Below are 20,998 nucleotides of genomic sequence, written 5' to 3'. Positions count from 1 at the left end.
AAGAAAAATGACGATCGACGTTCCGTGCCAGATACAATCGCAAGGGTCAAGCTAGGCAAATTATTTGCGTTTCTCCACGGTAAGTGTGAGAAAACTATTGTCCCTCCTATTACCAGTGACCACAGACACCCAAACATGGGCATTTCATTGCAGTCAGTGTATACATACGTTATAATCTTTGATGCATCGAAATCGAAATCGTTCAGCTGTAACACCCTTTCGGTGCCTAGCCGCCATGCCATACGAAAGAAGCACGAGGGCTGGGATACTGCTAGGTTGCCCATGCCTAGACAGGAGAAGTCGAGAGGTAGAGGTCGGGTTCGAACCACGGACCTTCCGGTCCGGACCTCCCCTAACCACTTGGTCCATCTCGCCCTTTTGATGCATACATTTTCTTACAATTTGTATTCTTTGCAGTGCTCTGTAACATTAGTCCAAAGCACACTGGACACACGATTTGAAACGGTACGGAGGAACATGACCAAAATTTCAGTTCCCATGGTGCGACCGAACCAGATATGCGGCCACACTCCACACTAGGTCACTCTGTATTGATAATCCACCAAAGATCAATCAGATGCCATAAAGTAGGAGCAGAAGATACAGGGGAAATTTTAGGAAATACACCAGAAGAGTCAAATAGATGGGTGGGTGGGCGCCTATTCTCAAAACAATGAGACCAACCGTCCAAGGAAGCGAAAACACATTCTCACCTAAGCAACTGCGCTTGCCGTCCGCCCCTATGAGTACGTCAGTTTCATAGTTTTGTAAGACCTTCACTTCTGGCTCCACATGGACTCGCCATCCGACTGGAACGGATCCCGAATGAACCACTCGCCCATTTTGGTTACCAATGGGAGTATTTTCAGCTGATCTCTTCTCCGTCGATTCACCGTTCCGAAAACGCTGACGTGTTGCGTGGATCGATTTCGTATCTCTTGGATCCTCAGGGTCAAGAAATATACGGGTCGGTGTGCCCACACTGACAATCGTAGATGACTCTGTAAAATGTGAGTCAGAGAAAGCTTTTAGTTAGTGGTTTATTTAGGTGACTGCTCGTGCGAAAATTACACAAATTCAACCTGAAAGCGACAAACTAGTGAACACACCTCATAGGAGACCGCGTTTGAGATGTCCTAAGACAATTTTTCATGAGGAATGAAACTGAACGAACGAAAAACTAGACTAATCATTAGCACATTGCTCTCCACTAGTCTCTAAAGGATGTCAGTTTCCATAAACAACTTGGTCCCTTGAGTAGAAAAATGTGCAGTAGAACACGCAAAGGAATCAACAAATAGTTTGCGTTTCCTGGCAAAGATACAAAAAATCAACATTCAGTTGCTTCATCACACTGCGTTTTGATAAGCAGTAGTACACAATACCAGAAGTAGATTAAGTGTCCCTCACAACCCCCCGACCAGTATTCAAATACTCAAACCACATGTGTCGAACCCTCACGGGCATTGACACTGTCAGTAGTAAAATGTGTAGCTCGGTTTTAATATCCGTTTACAGTGGTTTTCTTAAACAGTACTATTAACTGCTTAAGTAACTTGAATAGAAGTAGTGTAGTTTCAAAAAAATGGGAGGCAATGTCGCCCTGTCAATTTTGTTTTACTTTTAATAAACAGGAAATCTGAATTTCTTTACAGATACACAGTGTAATAAGACAATCTGCAGTAAGACCTCTCACAAATGTACACAGTTGACCAGGGGCCTAGAATGTTAGGTAACCCGAGGCGGTTGGGGTAGCGTTTGAGCCAAGTGGAACGGCGATTAGGGCCGATAGAGCGTTGCCAAAAGTAAATTCTCGCAATGACAGGAAAGGTATCCACAAGCCTATTCGCCATATGGACTGAAAGTGCCCTTACAGCCCTTACAGTCAACGAATTCAACGCGTAAACACTGAACGTACATCGAAAAGATGTAAGCAAATCACACTCTTAACACGTGCCTGTCAATCATACGATCTGTTGAAAGTCATGTGGACCGAAGAGACAGCTTAGAAAACCATTGTTTGATTGAAATTTCTATTTGAGAAATGGAATTTAAAGTGAGGAATGTGGCGTTTTATGCAAGCAGGTCACCGAACACGTATGGAGGCTTGGAATTTCCAGCAGGAAGCCGAGTATACAAACGGTTCTTGTGGAAGGTATATATGTAACAGGATACAACGTGTATCACCAGCACAGTGATCCAACAGGGGTACTGACTGTAAACTGGTATCAATGCTAACTAGATGACAGTTCTGGTTACCAGCGAGGCCTAATGATGTAATTTCGCAACGCATTAAAACTTTGAAGGAGTTCCAAAGCCCACGCGCAAACATTGACACCGTGTTTGTCAGTTTAAATGAATAGGATGACCAAGGTAGGAATCGTAAAGCAAACTGAACTCAATTTGGTTTTCACGAGAGACAACCGAATCTCTCGTTTATGATGTTCTACAACTGATTGTGCTGCACACAGGCAATTTGAGTTCAAGTAGAACATAAGGATGGTGGAAAATTGGGGACTGTGCCTAGCTGAGGAGCCCCATGAATGGCGAGACCGGTCGTGGGCTGTCGAAGAGTTTTCAGTAACCTTGTGAATAGTTTCCTTCATGAAGACAAACTGAACTCACTTTACGGTTCAAATAAGCTAAGTTAAGCTACTATTCTGCACTCTCTACCACGTTGATGCCAGTAGATAAAAGTCAATGATTACCGTGCGCATCTAGCGTATCAAGAGGATTAGGGTATGATCGAAATTTCATATGGCGGACATGGGCAATGGACCCCTATGTAAAGAATTCGAGAGCCAATAGAACTTTCGTATCTCGGTAATATACATACAGCATTAATATTGCATTCCTCTACGGATGTTACCGGATGCATCAAAGTGTGACAGATAACGCCATAGTGACTTAACAAAACCTTTTCATCAGCTTATCTTCAAGATATCTGACAGCAACATTGACGTGTAGGACACGGGGACGTGGCAACTGACGCATGGTAAGTAAAAAACTTCGCAAGTCCATTTGCAGTCTATATAGATAATACTGCCATGCGAAAACTCAAAATTCTAGGTACCGCACCGTACCATCGTTATCCGGATCAAGCAAACAGAAAAATTCACTGAGAAAAAAAAACAGATCCATCAGCACGAAAAAGGACCTGGTGAATCGAGTCGATGAACCGGGATTCAGTGCGAAAAGAGATTCACGTACACAGGAGAGAAGAATGGATGTAATCGGATAAGGAGTGAGGAGTCAGACAAACGAAATTTTAGAATAGCTATAGGTTTCCCACTAAACGCTTATATCAGGGGGGAGTCATTGAAAATAGGGTCGTTAGATAAAACCGAGTCGGTTTTTCAATTCTGCACATTGCCGTTTGTGTAATGTGCTTGTACGCTGTATAAAGAGGGGGGTCAGAGTGAGTTAGTCCCATAGTAGGTAGGTTCAGCAGTTTCGTTCACGGTAACGGATGCTTGAACCTTCAAACAATAGGACAGGATGACTAAGGTAGAAATAACCGTATCATCAATGTAATACATAGGACTATTTTTGGCAAGTAGTCAAGAACAGCGCCATCACACTACTGACGGTATGGTTGGTTACCAAGGAGCAGAAATATTGGCGTTGTGTGTGTGTGTAAACAGACAACTGAATTCATGAAGAACGCTTGCAAACGAGACAGAAAATTCTGCAGTAGACCAAATGTGAAGAAGTATGCTTAAACTCATGAGGCTGTAAAACTTCTGGTTCGGGTGATGTATGTGGCACGCTCCAGGAAACCATCGGCTCTACGGGAATACGTCGCTCGCTACTACAACAGCCGCTCCAAAGAGACCGAAGCTGTCTACTTTTTCAAAGCTGCATGCTACTCTGATCGACTCTTAACAGGACGAACCAGCTCTATATGGGAGTTTCGCGGGGACAGACATGTAATAAAATAATAATCGTTCAGCTGTAGCGCCCTTTCGGTGCCTAGCTACTATGCCACACGAAGGATGCACGAGGGCTGGGATACTGTCAGGTGGCCCAAGCCTAGATAGGGGAAGTTGAGAAGCAGAGGTCGGATTCGGACCACGGACCTTCTGGTCAGTAAATTCGCGCTCTAACCACTTGAGCCATAGACATGTAACCTCTCCCAAATGACTAACGCCGGAACCGAGATTCGAACCCGGAGTTGCGAGACCAGGAGAGTCGTGATGGCCACCACCCCAGTCTGGCAGATAAATATGGTGTGCCCCAAGGAATGGATCGAACGTTCGATTCAGTTCTGGTTACCCACTGCAAGGTCCGGGCAACGAAGACTGTCATTACTTGAAGCGATTATTTTAGTGCTCTTGCAATTTTTCGTTGATGAAAAGAGGTAGATTCTGTATGGAAACCACTTCCGGGTAAAGCACTCAGCATAATGCAAAATAACATAATGGTTATCGTTCTAGTAAAATACTCTACACCCCGATGCAATGAGGCGCCAGGAGCTTTAATTAGTTCATCCGTTGCAACAGAATGGTGACGAAACGGGGGCCTGTCTTTACAGTCAGTTATTTGCCGCGTTCATCTCATTTAAGAAATCCACTTACGCCGTATCAACAAAGGCGTGATAATGAATGCACATGAAAACGCATTTATACATTTCCACGGACCAGTTTCGCTGAGTCATTTCCGCTAGAACGAAAGACTCTTAACGTTACTTAAGCCTCAAAGCGACAGCAGTGTTCAACTGTGTCTGCTAAAAGAAGGAACCATAGTTAATCCAGTTCGTCCCATGCAGAACGACCCTTGTGGGTGATCTATCTTCCCCCGAGACATGCCAAAAGGGACTGTTGTGTCAGATGTGCGCAACAAGAGCCCTTAAGTTAATCCGTTATGATAAAACGAATGCAAAAAATACCTAATAAGATTAACGCGCATTTCCTGAAGCCACTTTCTTCCTTCCTCACAAAGGTCATGCTTCGAGCTCAGCTTAAGTGAATCCTTCGCAAGGCGATCTCAGTTCCTCCGTACGCTGATACACCTCCCCACAAAGGACATATTTTCCTTCCGACAATTCGTTGATGTTCATTCTGAAGTTCAGACTGCTCATAGATTGATATTATTATATTATTATAACATAGGGATGATTTCACTTTGAGAGAGAGAGAGAGACTTACATGCGATAGACTAAATAAATGTACCCTTTTCGGACACTTTTGTCTATCGAATTCCACTGATAACGGAAACGAAGAATCCATAGATAAGCACATGTGTAGGGAATAATTCAACGTTGGTTGGATTCACTTCCCCCTCTGCATGGGCGACAGTTGCACGGGCTATAACTAGGTCCAAGAAAATCAGCAATTCTGTGTCTTGACTAGAGGCATTCATATTATAGATATATCCGGGGCTTTTCAGACTCGCGCTTCTGTCCTTTTTCGAATTCTTGCTGCCAGAGCATCTTCAGTAGACAGTCCTCATACAGCTCAATTGAGGTCTGCCTTGCACAAACTCAGTCAGTAAGCTCGTAGCGACCAGAGAGGCAGCACGTACAATGTACGAAGGAAACACATTCGATCGGTGACAGCTGTACCCTGACCGAATCGAGCTAAGTCTGGGTGAACAGATTCTGTATTAACGCTCCCAGCAATAAAACGCGGAAGATAGCACTTGGGGGGTGACGAAGCTATTGCAATCATATCGCACGTCTAGGCAAACAAAGCAACAGACAAGTAAGTATAGTATCAGGTTAGTGGACCATCCGCACCTTATCTCTTACAGTGTAACATAAACCAAAAACGGGCCTGTTTGGAAGGTTTGCTTCGTATCTAATAACGACCATCACTGCACTCACATTCGACCTTCAGAATAACACTGATAAAAGTAAACAATATGCGCAATAGGAATAGAACTCACCCGAAGTCGGTTCTACAAGACCATGATAGGTCACACCGGGAAAAATTTGAACTCCAAATAGTAGGGCGGCCTTGAGCAAAATACACTGAAGAGTTCGAATGCCTGGGGGAGGATAGTGATGCAACAAAACGGGGGAGAATTAAGATCTTCATAAGAAATGGAATTTTCGCAGTGAATCCGAAAAGCCTCGTTAGTTGTTTGAGTGGTGGGTGTACTGACTTTCGTCAACAACGAGATAAATCGGAACTCGATCGCTATAACTACAAAAATCAGCTTGTTTTCTTACTGCATCGGTCAGAAGAATCAGTCGGTTGATCGGTTTTTCCACGCTCATTCACTCGTGCACGCCTGCTAGAACAGTGGTGTGATCCCGACCCATCTAATGGTACGCGCTGTTAACGTAAGTGAACAAAAGGGCTTTCCATAGTGATTGAATAACTGGCTTCGTGTAATGCTTCCTTGGTTTTGATGTTTTTCGCTTTCGTATAAGTCCTTTAGCTCGCTCATTCCTTATTTGTGTTCAACCGAGGCATCATCGAGCATTCATGTAATCTGCCTGTTAAGATTTCAGCATCTCTTGTAATGAGATATCTGAATCCGAACGTAAGCGTTCTTGTGCCAAAAAGCCCAGGCCGGACAGTTCACCAAGAGAGAGCTTTAGATGAAGTTCTTCTCCGTCATCTTTACTAAATCACCTACCCCCACCACCACGGTAGAGTGAGTGCTTGGGAGATAACAAACGCTAAGTGTAAGACGTTCCGAGAACCAACTAGGCCCTCTTTTAGTCTCGACGTTTTGATTGATTAATTATATTACTTTGGCTTCGAATCTGAGTGAACTTACGAGCCAAAAAGGGTAATTATCACGGGGAAAATTCTAACTCGAACCCCCCTTGAGTACGGGTTTGGATAGTATCGTTCAACTAGGAGCTGCTAAGAATCAGTGTGATGAACTCTCACCCGCTACTAATTTATTAATCGCGCGGTTCATGCTACGTAACCCAGTGTTGGTTGGCTCATTGAACCCAGGCTTCAAATGGAAAAGTCTACACGATGGTGGGACTTTTCTGAGCACATAGCGTCCAGTTTTCGAAAAGTTTTGGTTCCAAAACTTAGACAGTGAGCTATCGCTAATTCCGTGCTATTTGGGTTCAAGTAGAAAATAGGATTATTAATGGGAGCTCGAAGACTGCGCCTACCGGATGAGCCCCAAGAAGGGCGTAACCGAACGTAGGCAGTCGAAGTGTTTTCAGCAACCTCATGAGCGGTGCTTTATGTCTACATATACTGATGTTCCCATCACCATTAGTCCCAAATTTAGGGTATTTAGGGCATCACTCGGACTTATCACCGACTAGATTGGAGTTTGCCCACGGCCTGCATACTTCACAGTTAAGCAACATCTATACAAGTGGACAAACAAAGTAGCCTTAGGATTTCAAGTAGTGATAAGCTGACCAGTGAGCAGTAGCAAAAAGGGTGAAACTGTCAAGCTAATGCAAGTATAACATTAGACGGCTTACATCAACTGCATTATTACGTTAACTGTGACGAACTGGAAGAGTCAAATTACGAAGTCACAAGAGAATTCAGCGACCTCCCGTTCTTTATTTTCACAACTGCTATGACAGTCCGGCTGACGGCTGAACTGTGAACTATGTCACCGTTAAATTAATACGGTTCAGGTTAGTTTCGTTTACCAGCTACAAACCAAGGACTCTAGGTAGGTTGATAGTTCCACTTACGTTCACTGAGGACGAGCAGGACGTGAAAACAATGAGATCGGAGAAGCCAGTTGATCATACAAAAGGATCTTACTTGCGTCCAAGATTTACTATACATTCGTGACAGACAGACAGAACATTTAAAAGCAAAGGTCAAATAAGAGAATAGAACCAGACAAGCAACACATAGGAATGTTTGCAATATCACGCCACACACACAAACTGCAACCCTCATTTTTGCGTTGGAATCGATGTTTCCTACACAAAGAAACCTGAGTGTTTCAAATCCCTTCATCCAAACATATTTCGACCTACTAGTGAAATACACTCATATGAATACTCATTCGGTTTTGACGGTCAACATTTGGAACTAAGGATTTATTTCTAAACCGTTGCGCGGCGACCGTTGTTTATAGTATTGAAAAGCACAGCAGGACCTCGAACGCCTAGCTCGCTCTTATTGCCACCAAACCCATCAATCAGCTGGTCAGTTATTCAGCCAAGAAATGGGCACCAAGGTTCCGATGGTTCAAGCTAGGATAGATTGCTTCATCCACAACAAGGAAAATAAGCAGAGACAGCAAACAAGCCCAATATTTGGGTCTATGAAGACAGAAAAGGTCTGTACTCGATAAGCACGTGTGGGGTCCCGTCCTTGCTCTCAAGATATTCAGCAATTTGCGATTGGTGCTGCAAATTCGATGAACCTAAAAGCATAAACTGATCTTGGGATGTCAATGTCCGATGGCTACGCCTGACTTCCATCCATAATATCCTTCAAATAAATTTGTCAGAGAAACGCATCTTCTAGGGAACATCCCCCTGAGCTAGCAACAAAAAACTTCCATGTTCCATATAAAAAAACATTAATCTATCAATACTCTTTTGTCTTCGACTTAATTAACTAGTACCACTGACCCTGGCATTACGCTATCCCGCGACAAAGATGAGTTCCTCTGGACGGGATCTGGTTTGACCGCAGCAACACTGTGGAACACATAAGAATGGATTAGAAGCAACGAAGCAACCATGATAAAACGAGACGTACCATAGTAATTGCAGCTGTTTGGCTGCAACATTCAGATATATTGTTTCGAAAAACGTTTGTGGTCCGTATTCGAGTAGCATACAGATCACTAGTGTGGGATTACCGTGGTAAGAGTATTGCAGTGTGTAATCCGCTCAGGCTGAGAAATTTCAGCATACCCTGATGAAATGCCAACGGACAACCGGATTTTCCATAAGCAGGTTAACGAGTCATGGGGTAGGGTTCGACCGTCCCAGCAGGAATAGCCACGTTCAATATCCATAGATTGTCCCATCGGAAAGGTTGGTTAGGCCCTAAATCTTCGAGCTTTCCATTCTTCTGGCGCGCGCCCAAAACCTTAGCAATGGTCAGCACGGCTCTCAGGCGAATGGCACGAGTTCCGATCATTATCCACGTACAGCACCCTGGCTTCGGCGTGGCCCCAGAAAAGCCAACTGAGTGTGCTGGTGGGACAATTAAAGTACCTAGCACTCGGTCCACTGACTGTTCCCTCAGCTATTGACAAACTATGTTGACTCGCCGTGTGATTCTATCGTGGGTATGTGTGTGTGTGGCATTCCAAATGCCGGACAACCAGAGAGTGCATGATATATCGACAAACTATGGTACCATGATTGAAAACGCGAGTTTTCGTCAGGACAATAGATCACACCCAAACGCCGTGGCGCATACGCTTGACTCTGTAAAGGACACGTTATCTACAGCGTTGCTAAGGGTGGGTGATACAGTGAGTAGGATATAGTTAAGGTCGTGTGTGTAACACACGACTAAGTACACAAATGCACCACACTGTGTTTGTTTGTGTACGGGTGTATGCTTCTTTGTTGCGGGGTTTTACAAACATCACAGCAACTTACTGATATGATCGATGGAACCGGCGCAAAATTTCCCGAAAAATGTCTTCGCACCGAGGGCACGCAGATCATCAATCAAGTAAGGCCAAAGGTGAAGGACATTGTTTCTGCATTCCGATAAGTGAAAGGAGAGCGATGAGTGTTAGAATCGAGGGGGGTAGTGTCGACGGCCTGGCAGCACCTTAGTTGATGACGGATTTGGGTGTCCGGCTAATAAGTTACCGTCTTAAACCTTAAAAATCTACGGCTGACAAGTAGTAGGTGAAACAGAGGGCAGTCTTGTATAGTGAACTGGGAGTTATTCCGACAGGCTGGTAAAGCACCGATCAACTTAGCAAACAACTGGATTCGACATAAACAACATATAAGCTTAGCATCAGACATGACACCTCAGAGCTGCATGCGTTTTTCCCCTTACATGTGATTGTATGATGTCTGGTTCTAGCGATCAAAACTTCACGGTTCAATAACACTACACAATGTTATGTCTGGCTGTGTGCAGTTTTAGAGGAATGACCTGGATAAAGTACCGTCAGGTGCAGCTATAAAAAAGACATATGGCCTTAAGTGCGCTAAATGGGGTTAAGTAAAGTGATAGGCAAGCATGGAGGCAGATTTCGTCTGCAAAATACATACAAGAATTTACCAAGTTATCCATCAGCAGAACTAACAAGCTGCATGTAGTTGAATCGGGTTATCTACTGACACTTTAAGAATTTAACACTGGTTAAATAATGAAGTTCAGAGGCCTCAAGCTGAACGCTCACCACCTGACGACTTTAATAAGGATTGAAAGTTAGTCGATATCGTGAACAGAGTTAAGTAAATAGACCAAAGAACTAAGGGCCAATTAGATCATTATGAAATAAACATTGTGAAATAAATAAAGAGTTGGGGACAAAGACTTGGGAACTGAATGTGCAAATTCCAGTTCATTAAGGTCTAAAACCCAAATAACTGGAATCAGAGTAACATCAGTTTACTTGGTACACTACAGACTGTGAATATGTAGATCCTCTTAAATATCTTTAAGTAGCAAATCGAAGAACGAAAGCTGAACGCACACATCTGAATAAACATATCAAGCGAATACGGTCTGGAGTAAACTGTTCGTCCAACCGTCTGCGGGAATCCAACAGTCATCTCATCTTTTCTATAAAATAAATAAGCACCGTTGAAACTCACCTTGAAAACTTATCACGTTTTTCGAGGATAACCACTCGAGCACCAAGAAGAGCCAATTCGATGGCACAACGGAGACCACATGGACCACAACCAACCACGATAACCTGGGATAAAGGACGCCTCAGATGGTTAAGTTTGGTTTGGTTTATTTCAGAATGTCTGGCCACGAACGAACACAAACTAGAGGTCGTTTAGGAACAACATTGAAAGAAAATCCTAGTAAGTGCCACTTTCTACAAAAAAACTGAAACTAACCCAGCACGGTGCACACATTCGCATAGCCAATGTGTAAGCCATACTCATTTAATTATTTGCACCCTTTCAATGCCACGCCACCAGGAGGAAGCACGGGGGCTGGGATACTACCCGGATGCCCAGGCCTAGACAAGAGAAGTCGAATCACGGGTCAGTAAATTCGCGCTCTTACCACTGAGCCATCTCGCCCCAAGTAATACACATACGCATCTGATGATGAATTCACATACATGAAGACAGGCAAAACTTTCAGAGTTTACCTCAGGTTGAGGGAAAGCTCTGTGAACAGCACACTGGAACACGAGTATTTCATATTCATGTTTACTGTTAGCTTGGCCCAGTACAATCAGAGCTGAGTTTAGCAAGCTGCACGTGAATGGACAAACGGCTGGATCAGACAATGCGTAGAGTTCGATTCAGATAAGCATGTTTGAGTTGCCGCAACCCGACACTACCAAATATGGTTCACTCGCAAATCGAAGACAATCGCCACAAATTATAGCAGACGGAAAACACAAGATACATTACGTTCGAGTCCTCTAGAAGACGAGGGATCCAAATCTCACGGAAGGTATTTTGTTTGGGAGATAACATGAACTCGAAAAAATGCACACTCCGGCATGGGGGAAAACCTACCTACCACAGTGGATAAGTCTAAGTAGTGTATAATAAATGGGTGACATAGATGACAAGGATGCACAACACACACACACACAAGGATGCACAGAAAAGATATGCGCAACTATCGGCACACATGAATATGCGTGAATCCAAGGCCAACATTCACAACTAATGTTAGAAGTTATTTCCTAAGTTGTGGTTGTCACGGAGATGTAGCATATTCCTACCACCACTACACTAAACAACAGAGAAAACTGAAAGTTCTTACATTCACTCCATTGCAAGCGGTTTGTTGCATGTATTCCGCACATTGGACCCGCTTGTCAAGTTTCTCGAACAATGCCGCAGCCTTCCAGTAGGATTTAAGGCTGGCTCTTAACTCGCGATACACATTCCACGGATGCTTGGCAGTCGAGGCTCTTACTGTGACAGCACACAGTTGATTGAAATGCTGTAGAATGCTTGAAAATGAGTTGGCAGTGCAAAATAAGTCAAATAATTCTTCCATCGACCGGCTGGATTCCGCAATGGTCATTATTACCGAACAATGCCGTGAGTCAGAAAGAATCTGGTGTGGTAAAGTAGTAGGTGCCGTAAGCACAGAGAATTATCGTTGAAAATACTGATATTTGTAACTGAAAGGAAAATGTAGACGGTGACAAAGGAGGTCGAGAGAATTAGGCTTAGTTGTAATGAGAAGGAAACAACACTAAAATGTGGAGCTTACCACAAAAGTTTGCTCTACCGTGTCCGTTACGGTGACCGTTCTTTGAAGACAGAGAGTTGAACACTGATTTCAAACCGCACAGAGTCAGTTCTCTTTCGTCTTCAGCTCACAAACCGTTGATCCAATATAACAGTTCCAACCGTATATTTTCACTCATCAAGGATAAGGATAAGGTAATAAGAAAGTCACGTTGGGGAGGATGGCTGAATCTGTGCACTGACGACAAATAGACCTGCTTGTCTAGTACGGCAGGAAGTGAGAGCTACACAGAGAAGGCAACAGCTTCGATTCAAGACCGTCGCTGACCGGATGACAGCCGTGTGTTAGGGTCACCAACCATTGGTCTGTGTAACGACAGTTACCAGCGCGACTGACTCCACTGGCAAGGGCTTTCATGCTTGGTTGTCAAGTCATGGACTAACCGCCTCTGGGTCGTCCTCGTCGGACAAGGCTAGATATAACTTACCTAGAATAGCCTGTGGAGTGTGACCAGGTGGTCTGTTGCAGGAGAATGAACTTTCTCGAAAAGCAATTGATATTCTCACGATACAGGTACAGCGATGGTCAAACACAGACAGCACCGGTCACGTACCCGACCCGTAAAGTAGGACAGATAAGACTGCGGCATTGTGCGCTCTATCCTTAGCAGTCAAGCTGATATCACGTAGACGCACCAAATATCGGAGCTTGACGAACGATGCCACAAATTTCCCAAATGAGGAAGTAGTCTTGCCTTTCGTTAGTTGGCCGGGACATGTGCAGCTGCCCAAGTAGATTGACTTATCTACCACGTCGGTTGGTCTAACTAGGAGGTTTGATCCGGCTAAAAATTAATAATTAATCGTTCAGCTGTACCACCCTTTCGGTGCATAGCTGCCATGCCACCCAAAAGAGGCACGAGGGCTGGGATAATGCCAGGTAGCCCAAGCCTAGACAAGGGAAGTCGACAGGCAGAGGTCGGGTTCGAATCACGAACCTTCCGGTCAGTAAATTCACGCTCTATCCATTGAGCCATCTCACCATCCTACCAAATATTGTAGTAACACTTTATAATTGGCAGCAGAATTATTTAGGTTATATGATAACACAGGGTGCGAAGAACTTACGAGAGAATCTGCCACAGATATGTAAGCGTCTACGAGAGGCATATGGAGTCCTAATAAGAGACAAGGATTTAGAAGAAGCCACTTTCATTGCAAGACACTGTCACAGTTTTTGGAGATCAATGGAGTAAAAAGAGATCTGAGATCGAGAAGGACGATCATTGATCGTCGTCGGAACAGGCGATCAATGCAACCCAGCTTGATGGTCGCGCATCCGACTGTCTTGACGATGGACCAACCTTCCAAGGACAATAACTGAGAACATACTGGGCGAGATGGGTCAGCAGTTAGAGCGTGAATGTACTGAAAGGAAGGTCCGTGGTTCGAATCCGACCTTTGCATCTCGACCCTTCCTGACAAGGCTTGGGCAACCTGGCAGTATCCCATACCTTGTGCTTCCTTCTTATGGCACCGAACGATTATTTTATTTACCGGAAGCTATGGGAAAAATGCTAATGCCCCAAATGTTTTCACGGGATACTCTTTCACCTTCTTTGGATACGGGAATAAACAGTGGCTTCGGTCACCATCATCATCAGCTTTAAGAATCGCTTAGTATCGTACAGTACCCATGGCTGTCAATTTCATTTGCCGATGAGTTGGGGAGGTAGGATAAACAGCTGCGTATCGGGGGCGGTAGCTGATACAATTGATGGGTAAATGCAGGTTTGCCAGTGGACTTTACACTGGGGAGGTCGGTGGGAGCTGTGCGTTGATGGCAGCGGCTTGGATTCATGAGCGCCACTGAGGACGTGGCTCATCCATGTCTCATAATACCTCTAACCGTATCCGGGGTAATGACGGCAGCTGAATTTGCTGTTAATGGCTTTCTCACTTCAGCACCAAGTTAGTGTTTGACCTTCCTTGGCTTGTTTCCACCCTTCGTGCGGTGGTGCGAAAAGGGCTTTTCGATGAAGTCGGTCGACTGGCATACGGAGGACGTGACGAAATCAGCGCAACCTATGGAGTGTGATCAATTCATCTATCGTGGACGAGTTATTTTCTCCGAAAATCATTCGATTTGCTGTTCACACGAGACTCAGCATTCTTTCCTCAGTTCATGTACTTTGGAGGAAGGTTCTTAGGAAAATGTTCAGCTCGTTGTTTAAAACCATACTTCTGCGAATGAATTCAGGTCCCATCCTTTACGGAAACCGTTTCACTGACACCCATCCACCTCGGTCAGATTACCTGGAACAGAGCATGATTGCTCCCTAATGCAAGAGCCTTCTCCACCTCCTGGGCTTTTGTGATCCCCTGGCACATTCCTTTGATCCTCAAGTCCTGCAATATTCAGCAATTGAGGGAATTACGCCTGCCATAACAGTCATTTGATGCTGGTGATTTTCCCAGCTTCAATCAGAGCCTCTGACCGTGACGAGATCCATTAAAGCGTATGAGCGACCTCGGGTAGACGGTTATAAAGGCTGTGAGCATGAATGATTTCATGTTTTTCCGATAGCCATCAGATTCACCGCTGTGCTCGTCAGGTCCTGGAAGCTTCTCAGTCAAGTATTATTGGGTTACAAAGACGCTTTGCATGTGGCACCAAACGACGCCTTAGATGGAAAGCGAATAGATACGCGTACCGCCCGTAGTCGGGGTTCAGGGGTCTAATCCAAAATGAGCGACATTTCTGTATCGAAGCTCTCCACCAGTAGCTGACTGCCACATGATCCAACCGAGCCCATTGCTGGTTCGCATTTAGTGGCCTACAAGACATAAGGTCCGAGCGCTTGTGTTGAAAAGCTGCACCGAGTAGAAATAAGTTATATCTAACAAACAACTGAATAATTCGCTCCCCATTATCTGTGCTGTGAGCGACACCCCGAATCGCCACCAAGATTGACTTACCCAGCATCTAATCAGCCGACTTGGTCATTCACATCGGCTACCATAATCACGATGTTTGTACTTTTCGTTGACCAGAGCAAACGTGACAAACCACTGTAAAAGCTGTCTTCCCCAGGCTGAGAGCTGCCGTCCGTCGTGGCATGTGCTGACACAACAAACAAACACCGTTTGTCGCGTCGAAATCCATTGATCTTGATTGACTCGGTCAACCTAATTGAATGTTAACTGGGACTCAGTCCAATGAAGCGCAACTAGCCCCAAGGCTCGACACAACTCCCACACCGTACATTCTCAGCCACTGCGTTAGAATCACCAGACACCCGAAGAGAAAAGTGCAAGAAATGTGCGATCGGACCGAATGGTTTAAGGAGCATAACCGAACTGGGGTCTTGTATCAGTGCTTCGTAGACAGTACAGGGAACAAGGTCCTAGCAAAAACTACCGGACGCACGTTAAAAGCCGCAACAATAAAGGTTTAGACGTAATACACTGCTCATAAGGTTCCTGAAAACTCTTCAACAGCCCATTGCCGGCTTAGCTCTTCTTGGGGCTCAGCAGGTAGGCGCAGTCCCTGAGTTCCCGTCAACCCTATGTTCTACTTGAACCCAAACTGCACGGAATTGGCGAAATACACTCATTTGTAAACCAATTTGGTTTTGCGAGACTAACCTGGAACCCAGTGGATCGCTCGTTCGTGATTTTTAAGCAACTGAATGTGCTGCACCAGGCCGTCACATGTTTCAGTTGGTTCAGACATCAAGATACACGTATAGACGTAATACACACTCACAAGGTTGCTGAAAATTTTCCAAAAGCCAAGACCGGTTAAAAACATCGTAAACAAGATATTTAGCCGGGATCCTCGTGGATATTTCGTAAAACAACATTGGTTTGCAAATGAGTGTATTTCGATAATAAAGGTTTTTCTACTTATTTTACTGGACAGAAGCTTAGATACGAAGCAATTGTTTGGTGATTGACAGCAAATGAATCAGAAGTGCAGGTGTGAGAATTTGTGAGGATTCAGTTAATGAAGAGCGTACGGAGGGATCCTCAGGCCAAAGAAGGTTTGATTTGGGTGTCCCACCTTCAGCCTTCAACTCAAAAACCTGGCCCAGCCCAAAAGGAGGGCACATGGAGTAGAGGACCATCCCCCGAGTCGCTGATTCAAAAATCTGAACCTCGAGACAGCGGTTTTTGAGGTTTTCTTTTCTTACCTTTCCTGGAGACTACCACTAAATATTCTGATCCTTTTGGATGGAGAAGCCTTGCCTGGCCCGAGAACGTGAGGAGTAAGTCATAACCGGCGGAATCTTAATGCGGCTGCGCACAGCAGTCATCTTTTGAGACATTTGGTTGTGGAATTATTTTGACCGTACTGAATGATGCGCCAGGGGTCACAGTCAACCGCTGGGCGACCGGAATGCGCGGATGTAGGGTCGACATTTCCTAATTCGTCCTTTTTCGGAGGAAGACAGCATCGTTGTTTCCATAAATATCGAAACGTTTCCTGCTTAGAAGAAATGCCTTACTGCTTCTGCACGCCTATCGCAGAGGACAGTTTGAAGTTACCACCAGACTGCCTCACAATACGATTTCTCGCAGAAGGGAGAACTCGCTTCCCTACGTCGGTCTGTTTTCCATTACCCTTTCTGAAGCTTTAGGAAGTGTTTCGGTCAGTATAGCTCGCAGGATCATTGAAGCACATAAGCTCGACTACCACAAGGTGGCAGCCTAGGGTTAGGAAACAAAAGAAAGGTGCTTTCCAGCTTTTCAGTCATTACCAGACTAGATATTACCGCCGTGCGACGGTCTAGGCACCCCATGTCACAATAGGGTGTCTACGTGCCACAGTCACAAAGCCTCTCAAACCAGATCCTTCAATAAACAGAGATCGGACGAACACAGTTCTGGTCCTCCAGGTTGGAGGTTGAAACGTGAGTGGTGACTCGCTCCTTAGAAATATAGGCTGTTCTGACGACTTACGCTAACTACCTCAGATTTGCAGTTAAGCCATTGAGTCAAAAGCTTTGGTTGAGGACCCCAATCGTCCCGCTGTTAAGATGTGGGTGCGCTGGGAGTATTCTGGCTCATGTACAACCACGAATGGCTGTGGTAAGAGCGCGAATTTACTGAACGGAAGGTCCGTGATTCGAACCCGACCTCTGCCCCTCGACTTCCCTTGTCTAGGCTTGGGTAACCTGGCAGTATCCCAGCCCTAGTGCCCTCCTTCTGGTGGCACGTAAGTTAGACACTGAAAGGGCGCTACAGCTGAACAATAATCACCATCATCAGTCAATTACACACTTACAACTAATCTCACATCACATCGGATGTCGCGTACTGCTATCAGCCGGGTCACCTTACTAACTGCATACAGCAGTTCTTCTTTTGACACCTCCATCTTCTTTCACGCATTAGATCTTCCTCTCCTCGCCCCGCTGCCAAGGCCAACTCTGAAGGCCCATTCTTAAGGGCTGACAGATCCGTTCGTCTTCCCTTGCCACTAACCACAATATCCATGGTTGTCTCGGTCGCCACGGCTGCAGATACTTCGATATACCCCGACGATAAACCCATCTGACAGCATTTTGGTTGCGCAACTTTAGTGATCCAAGAGCCGCTGCCATTAGGTCTTCTGGGTTGCTATTGCTCTAGGCCACCGAGCTGAAGGAACTCAATCTCAATGGTTGCCCGCTAATAGTTGTCGTGGTGCGGTTCGTCAGACAATGTCTGCGAAAGTAGTCCACAAACGTGTCAATACTCGCTGCCTTTCGTGGTACCTGCTTATGCTCCTAGATACTGCAACTCCAAAACACTCAAAGATAGCTTTTGACGCGCTTTGAGTGCCTTGTTGAGCCGGGCTAAGGGCTCAGATATTGTTGTGTTCCCGGGGATATGAATATGAAAGTAGGTAAACTGGGCGCGGCTGAGGCTCAATTGGGTGGTCGTCTCAGAGTGAACTCGAAATGCACGGGCAAAAGCAAACGCCTGTTGCTCCTTCTATGAGGTACTAGCTTACGCACAACCGAAGCCACTTGGTCATACGGTGTATCACGCGTGCGAGCTAACCGCCAACGCACCACATTACCACTACGTGTATATGGCGTGGATCACTGATTGTTGCTCGTTCTGGAACACCTATGCGCATTCGAATCACACGCTTGTTTGTCTCAGTCAACCACTGTGCTTTTAGGGGTGCACAAGGTACACACACTTCGTCTTACCATTGAGAAGCTATCGGAACCTGATGTGGAGCAAACGTATCAAGACTATCTACTGAAGTCACTTTGGGACAAGACGTCCTCTAATAATGACTCTTACCGGAAGTTAATATCCGCAACGCTGCAAGGTGCTAGACATTCTGCTTGTGGAATGGTGTAACCAGCTAGATCCAAGCACTGGATCTCCACAGACACTAACATCACTCGAAGCTCAGACATATATTCCTCCTAGTCGAGTGTACAGTGCACATCGGTGAACCACCAGACTTCAGGTGAAAAAGACCATGTGCGCGGACCGAGAAGCTTCGTGTATCCAGAAAGCTGGTGAGATGGAGGGGAGAAAGTCAGGGAACGAGCGTCCACTGTTCCAGCTGATACGTGCAACAGGCCAAAACAGGCCTCCGGTGAGTGAAAGAAAGGCGGCTCACTTAGTTCCGAGAAGGAGCACCTGAATTGCTGGGTTGAACGCCTCCAAGATCAATGCGACCGGCAACATGCGGTTACTTGGCCAGATTCTAAACCTGAAATGCACCTCCAGGAAAGTAAAAGCGGAACCACTAACGGCTTCAGAAATAAACCTCATCGAGCTGCTGGTTCATCAACACGGTTCAAAGACTGACAAAAAACCATCAGTTGGTGCTTGTCCACCTGATTTGCTCCTGCTGGGAGAAAAAGGCCGGACTGTGTCGATAGTAAAGCCCATTTTCAAAAAGGGTGATCGCAACTGGTGTGGTAGTCACAGAGGAATTAGCACGATCTCCGTTGCAAACATACTCTTTACGTTGTTCCTTTTAGGTCCCCTCACAAAGGCGAGAATAAAAATCAGGATTCCGCCTGAGAAGGGGCTGCACGGGCCACATGTTCACACTCCGCCAAGTGCGTAGAGCCGGCCGACAATTTTGGTGCTCCTTAACCCCAAAATGGCGTTTGATTCTACCGACCGGTCTGTTCTTTTCAATATGCTGGCACAGTAGAGTATGCCCCAAAGTTCTTAAACATCATGGACTGTCTGTATTCACACACTCGTGAGTGCACGAGTGCATCGCGAGCTCTCTAAAGGCTTTCCTACAAGCGGTGGTATCCGACAAGGATGCTCACTCTCTTCATTTCTTGTCATATTTCGTCACTGATGAGGCAATGAGGCGAACAATGGAATGTCTCCGAAACCTTGGTGTTCGCCTTTCTTTGAGTGAGGATCCTGTCGGTTTTGGAGCATTTGAACGACATTGTTCCCATTTTTTTAAAGAGGAGCGTGATCGTCACTTACCAAGGCCATGCATACCTTCGACATGTGCTCCGCGCCATCAAACTGCTGAGTTATGCTGCACGACGTAGTCTTTGAACATGCATCCCCTCTAAATGCAGTGTGACTAACTCAAAACACGAACTTCCAAGGCCAAAATTGCTTTTATCAATTTTGGCAAAAAGGTATGCCACAGGGTCTCAGAGGAGAGACCGCAGTGCGAGTTGTATTGTTGAAAGGCTGCGAGATGTGGTCATTTCGGATGGAGGACCTGAGTTATTTCCAGATTTTTGACCACTGATATCCCACAACTTAAGTAAAATCGGCTGAAACCAGTGAGTTTGGAAATAAGTGATATGGAAACCGGTCTTCAGGGAAGCTGACCGTACATCGTTCGAGTGCCGTATCCAACACAACAAAAAGGTGGCTGGGCCAGCAGCTAAGCACAACGAGCGACCGCTTGCCAAAAATAGCGTTGTTTTCCGCGCCCAGATTGGACCGGCTAAAACCTAGAGGTATGGGCATCTCGGATCTCCGTAGTAGGCTAGCCCTATGTTCCTCCTTGCTCTAAGTTTCTTCCTATTTCTAAAAAAAGGCGTTACTCAAGTAAAATAACATGGTTTTAAGTACTGAATCATTCTTATCTGGTGTTGCTGTCGGTGACGGTGCAGGTTTTCATTTTTCATCAACATGTAGGAACCAAAGCTTTCGGACATTTCTCCTGCGAAATACGTATCCATTTGCCGACAGAGCGCCATTTCAACGAAAGTGATGAAGATGCTATAAACAAAGATGGACATCTGCGAACTACACGGTGGTCCGCTATCCGGGCTCATTCGTCAGGCAAAGAGCACCGACATTGTGATCCTTGCAGGCGATTTGAATGCTCAATTGAGTCGTCTGAGCTCCTTGGAATCACATTCGGGTGGTCGTTTCGGAGTCGATGCTCGCCGCACAGACAACGGAGATCGACTCCTTCAGCTGTGTGCTGATCACGAACTGTTTCTGGCAAGTACGAACTTTCAACATAAACGTTCGCACCGCGTAACCTGGCGGCCGCCAACTACAAATCAACCGTGGACCCAGTTGTACCACGTGGCCATCAGTCACCGGTGGAGAGCCACAATTCAAGACTGCCGTTCCTTCTGGGGCACACCACTTGATTCAGATCACGCCATGGTGCGCGCACGCCTGACAGTTCGTTTCCCTTCAGGCCCTCCCAAGTCGGCAAGAAACGTACCAATCCACTATCTTCGAAGAACTGCCATAGCTCAA

The 20,998-nt window shown here is 45.5% G+C and overlaps 1 protein-coding gene across 1 annotated transcript in view; it reads right to left on the bottom strand.

The window, feature by feature from the left end:
• T265_04365 (hypothetical protein) overlaps positions 1-12,209 on the bottom strand; it is a gene marked incomplete at both ends in the record, with an annotated part of 54,237 nt that extends 42,028 nt beyond the window's left edge. The window contains 5 exons of the mRNA XM_009169086.1: positions 714-1,001; positions 5,887-5,988; positions 9,515-9,618; positions 10,697-10,800; positions 11,841-12,209. Coding sequence (XP_009167350.1) covers positions 714-1,001; positions 5,887-5,988; positions 9,515-9,618; positions 10,697-10,800; positions 11,841-12,107 — 865 coding nt within the window. The remainder of the gene's footprint in view (positions 1-713; positions 1,002-5,886; positions 5,989-9,514; positions 9,619-10,696; positions 10,801-11,840) is intronic.
• Positions 12,210-20,998: the final 8,789 nt, after the last annotated feature.

This window comes from Opisthorchis viverrini, assembly GCF_000715545.1.
Source record: "Opisthorchis viverrini unplaced genomic scaffold opera_v5_71, whole genome shotgun sequence".
In the NCBI taxonomy this organism is placed as follows: Eukaryota; Metazoa; Platyhelminthes; class Trematoda; order Opisthorchiida; family Opisthorchiidae; genus Opisthorchis; species Opisthorchis viverrini.
Note: the sequence above shows the minus strand (reverse complement) of the source record. Positions and strands in the feature narration are given on the sequence as shown.